We start from the raw sequence: 6,173 nt of genomic DNA on the forward strand, positions 1-6,173 counted from the left end.
ATTCTCGCGCAATTGCACCGGCTCCTACTACAACGTGCTCGAACAGTCGACACAAACATTTCCATTCAGAGGGGAATTCTACAAATAAATTTTAATCACAGCTCAAACAGGTTATTTCAAGTAAGACAGTCTTAAACAACCAGCTCTATTGCCTCGAGTTCATTATAATAGTACCCAAGTGGAAGAAACCCTCTTTGCACCCAGACCTCAAGAGGCGTGCTACTATCAGGATAAGTCCTCTCAGTCGTTCACTGACAAACACGCACAGGTTCAGCTCCAAAGCAAATACAGAACCTACAGCTGAAAGTATGGCTCATTTTGAATAGGTGAACCTGTTGTACACCTTGAGGGACAGCTTAAAAAAAAAAAAAAAAAAAACATACATAGACTGCTGGTGGCCTCTGACCAGGCTATAAAAGGATGCTAAATACTTGGCTAAATTATGTATAACTGACGGTTTAGTACACTATTCTTATACATAAAATCAGTCGGTTTGTATTAAAATAAAATTATATTAAAATTTCATCTGATCATTTAAGCAAACATTACCTTAGCTAGAACAAATCTTTCAAAATTACAAATCCGGAAGGCAAGGAAGGTTATTCAAAAACTCTTATCGAGATATTTTTAAAATAAATCAGCATAATAAAAATAATTATTTAACTATGTGATTTATAAAATTAATAAAAAAAAAAAAAATTGTTTGCATTTATTAACGCGCAGCTACTATACTGTTATTAGCTTTTGGACGTGTTCTCTATTTATTCCTGTTTACATTGCAATTCAAAACAATGGGTCGAGAGTGAAGCCGCGTTTACCTCGCATTCCGCAAGTTAGCTAAATTATTGTCACATATTATGTAAATATGAATCCAGTTTCAAGCGCATTTTCCAATCCATAAGAGGTTCTCTGACTAATCTGTTTATTACTACACAGCATCCGGTGAGACCAGCTACAGCGGCTATCATAGGTGGCAGGGTAAAGTGAGCTCTTTTAGAGTCGAGTTTGAAATCTGGGTAATGTTACATAGTTATAGTAGCATCATCAATCTATTTGGAGAAATATCTAGATATGTTTATAAACATTATTATTTACTTACAAATTTTTAAAGAATATAATAAATTCGATCACAAGGTGGGATTCAAACCCCCGTCTTTCCGCCACAGGGTGGAATTATTATTATATTATTGTCGTAGTGTATCTAATACTAATCAAAATAGAAGTCATTAGTAATCACAATCGAGATTTTTCAGCCTACTCAGGTTTAAGTGCATATTATACTGATTAAAATGTTGACAAGATATACTTGTAGTATATTTGTGGATGTATTTTATGCATGGTATTGAGACAAATTTTCAATAATTATCAAAGTCATGATTTTATACATTATATACTTTGTTTATAGGATGTATATAAGCTTTTTGGGGCATTACTCTATCACATTGTTGCATCTTATTTATCAAGCCACCAGGAGATATCAAACAACTCTCTCATAATGGACTACGGACGTCAAACGGAACACATAATATATAAATTTTACCTTAAAATAAAATTTGTATTATGTTTCCTAAGACGTCCGTAGTCCAGATAAGGTCTTCCTGGTGTTATTTTTGCACCATTCATTCCGTATCATTTATGAGACGAACAATGAGAATATTTCTGGTGGCTTGCTGGGACTGTGGTGAGTTTTGTCCCCCACCACTCGCGGCGCTGGCGGCGGTACCACGTGACGGGCTTAAAACTAGCACCATCTAGCGACTTCACGGGGAAAAAGGCGATGTACTCTCTCATAATGGACTACGGACGTCTTAGGAAACATAATACAAATTTTATTTTAAGGTAAAATTTATATATTATAAATAGTGTTGTGCACCATCAACCTCAATATATGACGTAATTCTCATGATCCTTGACCTAAGGTTGCCTGGAAGAGATCGCTGTATTAGCGATAAGGCCGCCTTTTTGTACGTTTTTCTATTGTCTGCGTTTTTTGTTATTATTTTGTTTCTGGTGCAAATAAAGTATTCATTCATTCATTCATTCATTATTATGTAGGATTGTATGTAGGTAAATTGTTCTACAAACTTGTAATGAGGCAAGAATATGTGACAGATTAATGAGAAATAAAGATTAATAAATATATTTTATTTGTAGTATTTATTAAAATAAACATACACATAAAAAAGTGCTTCAAACAACTTGTGACAAAGAAAACGTGTCTGGGTAAGGTATTCTCAATTAATATACAATTTTCCCGCAGAATAGAAATGTAAAAAAGCGCTCCTGCCGTCCGTAAAAATAACTAATACATTTTACACAAGAAATTAAAAGTATTTTTTTCATATTTTTTTATTTTTATTCAGGATAATTTGTGTGTGTATTAATGTCCGGGCTAAACTCAAAAAGTACTTTTTACTTCAAATTTTACATAAATATTACTAACAAATCGGGTCAACATAATATTATGAACGCTAAGACCAATTGTACCTATAGGAGCGGAGCAATGCGGGTAAAACCGCGGGGCACAGCTAGTGACATGTAAAAAATTAGTTCCTTTTACGCATGACAGGGGGCTCCTTTCGTGGACGTTGTATATTATTTAAAAATGATAAAAATATGAACAATGCCATCTCTGGAAAGTGTATCAATCCTTGTTTATTATGACAAAACATAAGTTGCGATAGTTCAATTGTGTATAACTAGATGTCACTATAACAATATCCGTATAAAAATATTATTGTTATAGTGACATCTAGTTATATTATGTTATACTATCATAATTATTGACCGCCTCCTCGGTACAGTGGTTGACGCGTGAGCGTAACACCGAGGGGTCCTGGGTTCGATTCCCGGTGGAGACGAAGAAAAAAAAAATGTCTTGGTCTGGTAGGACACAGAAGGCTGATCACCTACTTGTCCCTAAAGAAAATCGATCAGTGAAACAGATGTATAATGCATCTGCCCCTTACCCCACTAGGGGACATGGGACTTCACTTTTATCATAATTATTGTCTACTAAAGGTCTTACTAATACATAATAATATTATGATTTGCAATTAAAAACAAATAGTTAATGAATTTACTTAAGTGTTTATAATTTTTAAACTTATCCGTTGAATATAGTAAATATATTACCTATTGGTACTTACACAATAATTACGCAAAATACAATATTATAACACGTATGTGTTTGAAATTGTTGTTTAATCGATATTAGACGAATAAGTTGCGACTAAATAAAGATAGTTTACCAATTTAAAAATTCTGATTCAATAAAATTGATTTGTGATAAATAATCGTATTAATTTTTGATATAAAAAGATAATTTGCTTGCACCTGTGTGATAAGGAACTACGTATAAATACTTCTGAATCATGGTATCGAAGTTTTTAAATCAAAATGTTTGGTGTAATATTTTTCTGTGCTGTTCTTGCTTTGGCTAAGGGGCAATCCACGTCAGTTGAACAATGTAAGTAAAAGTAAAAAAAAATATAATATGCTTACTTTCTTTATTTTGATATCCTAAAATTTTATAGATAGAACGTTCTCTTTGAATGATATTACAATATTTATCATAACGCTTTCAAATACGCACCAATGTTATGTTAAATAAAAAAAGTTAAATAAAACCTATAATTATTTTTGTTTGGGATACCTAGTTGTATAGCAAAATTTTTCGGGAAAGGCTATAGGGTATATAACAACATGCTAGTTCTATAAAATACGACTTTTTGTGAGCTCTTTTATACTAAACGGTTATGTTATATTATTATGTATTAATAGATTTTTTGTCCAATTAAGTCGCGATAGTTTATTCAATACACATATTACTACTATTTTGTCTTTTAGAAAAAGTAAGGTTCGCCTAACCTTGACCTTGTTCTCACTTTACACCTATACATTCATGTTTTATGTTATAATTTTCAGGTAACACGGGTTATGGAGATCCACCAATTAACGCATACCTAGAAGGATGCACTACAATGCCCTGCAGAGTACAGCTTGGGGAAGATGCAGTTATAAACGTCGTATTTGAATCTCGTAAGTAAATGGCTAAATAATTAAATTAATCGAAGAGATATAGGTACAGAGAGAGGTTTGTTACTTTTTCATGCAAACAGTTCACTGGATATAACCACTGGCTAGTTTTATGTCATCATTATTATGTAAATGTAAAATATTGCTACATTGATATGATTTCAAAACAGCAACTATGGTTTTTTGCCCTCCCTACTGTTATAGCTGTGCAGAAACTGTTATCCGTACCGGCGGTGATTATCTGTAACCAGCTGCGCTTCGCGGTTTTACCCGAGTGGCTTCGCTCCTGTTGGTCTTAGCGTAATGATATATAGCCTATAGCCTTCCTCAATAAATGGGCTATCAAACACCGAAATAATTTTTCAAATCGGACCAGTAGTTCCTGAGATTAGCTCGTTCAAACAAACAAACTCTTCAGCTTTATAATATTAGTATAGATTTGAAAACGCTTCTAAACAACCTCTTATTGGATAAAAAAATGTTGGAAGTTGTTTTGTGATAAAGAAGATTTAGAACACAGATCTCACCATACACGCACATCGTACTACGCGAATGGAACCGCGAGCTAAAAATTCTTGTAATAAAATTAAAATGAAATTTTCTTGTTTTCAGCGCGTACAATCCGAAGTATGAAAACGGTCGCTCGTGTTTCACTCGGTCTTCTAACTATCAATTACACCCTCGGAGAGAATGAAGTGACTTGTAATAACCTTGAAAATACATATTGTCCTCTGCAGAAAGGTGAAATTGTGCAATATACGCTTCGAATGTTCATAGAACCTGTGTTTCCAACAGTAAGTAAAGCCTGTATACTTACGTTCCCACTGCTGGGACACGGGCCTCCTATGAGGTTATTTTTTGTCGATACTATCCCACAATCTTAGAAATGTATACAAATACATATACGCCTATTAATTTTGGTTTTGACATTGTGTGAAGCCTCATGTACCGGTGTATGGGGTAGGTGCATTATACTACATACTTCTGTTAATCGATCTAAACAATCATTCAGCGTGTCAATCTAACTTGCAAGAAAAGCCACATCAGACATCAGTCAGCTAGCAGCACGCAGTTCGATCAGACGATCATTCACCCATGAGACCACGTAACGCATGTCTGATGTCATGTAACTCATGTTACTTACCGTCTAGGACGATTTTAAGCATCACCTTTTGCTAGCATATGATTCTATATTTACCTACATTTTAATAGATTGTATTTTCTTCAATAGTAATTATTGAAGCCGATTTTTGCTTTTCCATAAGGGCAAAGTATAAGTCATATATAATTTATAATGTAACATATTGTAAGCTAAGCCAATGTGCAGTAATTTACTCATATTTCCCTCTAATACGGTACCGTTGTGTTTGAAGAAAAACTTAATTTAGTAACTAAATATGTAATATTAAAAAAAAAAACTTATTGGCTATGTCGAGTCAGCTAATTTAATATATTTTTTTAAGATTACAGTAGCAGTCGACTTCATGGTTGAAGACGAGGATCGGATTCCTCTTTGGTGCATAAGAATGCGGATCCAGGTCGCCGACTCACAAGTGAAGAGTATATCAAATAATTCTACACCACCCGCTTCGAATAGCTTATTATTAAAATACATTAATGCTACTAAGTTAATAAATTAATAGAGAATAAAATTTGTATTATAATTAGTGAGAAAATGAAACAAGGAAATAAAATACATATATACCTGGTTTAAGAAGTATGAACATATTGTAATGAGCATGCTTAAGTTTAATAAATTAAGATACCTTACAATCTTACATTATGGTAAATAATTGTTAATACCTATAATTACAAATTAAGAATAATTATTACAATCATCATATTTAAGGAACTGAGACGATGTATTATTTATTACTGTTCACAAAGTAAAATCACATTAATTGTTATGTTTGTTTACAAGTATGTATAGCCTAAGATGATTAAATGTTATAAGATAAAGACTGGTTATTTATTTTTATATCAGTCAAATGGATCGTAGGTACCTATTTGATATTATCATACAAACGTCACCAATAATTGTGTTATCTTTGAAGATTTATGTAGTTTAGCGTAAGTAATGTCTAATTGGCATGAACAAGAATTGGGTCACGTATATCATATCATGAGAAGTTATG

General features: G+C 33.0%; 1 protein-coding gene across 1 annotated transcript; it reads left to right on the forward strand.

Moving 5' to 3' along the window:
* The first annotated feature begins 3,399 nt into the window (after positions 1–3,399).
* LOC149485312 (NPC intracellular cholesterol transporter 2-like) lies at positions 3,400–5,688 on the forward strand. The gene is made up of 4 exons (XM_089699656.1): positions 3,400–3,469; positions 3,928–4,041; positions 4,651–4,832; positions 5,502–5,688. The coding sequence occupies exons 1-4, from the start codon at positions 3,400–3,402 to the stop codon at positions 5,676–5,678; spliced, it is 543 nt and encodes a 180-aa protein (XP_089555782.1). The 3' UTR covers positions 5,679–5,688.
* The last annotated feature ends 485 nt before the right edge of the window (positions 5,689–6,173 follow it).

Source organism: Colias philodice, chromosome 10 (genome assembly GCF_061535455.1).
Source record: "Colias philodice isolate Cphi_HAF_F1 chromosome 10, ilColPhil1 Martin Lab GWU primary, whole genome shotgun sequence".
Taxonomy (NCBI): domain Eukaryota; kingdom Metazoa; phylum Arthropoda; class Insecta; order Lepidoptera; family Pieridae; genus Colias; species Colias philodice.

Bases quoted from the DNA above. Each gene is read 5' to 3' on its own strand.
- LOC149485312 (XM_089699656.1), top strand. From the start codon at position 3,400: ATGTTTGGTGTAATATTTTTCTGTGCTGTTCTTGCTTTGGCTAAGGGG. The intron at 3,470-3,927 runs GTAAGTAAAAGT...TATAATTTTCAG, and splicing joins ATCCACGTCAGTTGAACAAT to GTAACACGGGTTATGGAGAT. The intron at 4,833-5,501 runs GTAAGTAAAGCC...TATTTTTTTAAG, and splicing joins TAGAACCTGTGTTTCCAACA to ATTACAGTAGCAGTCGACTT.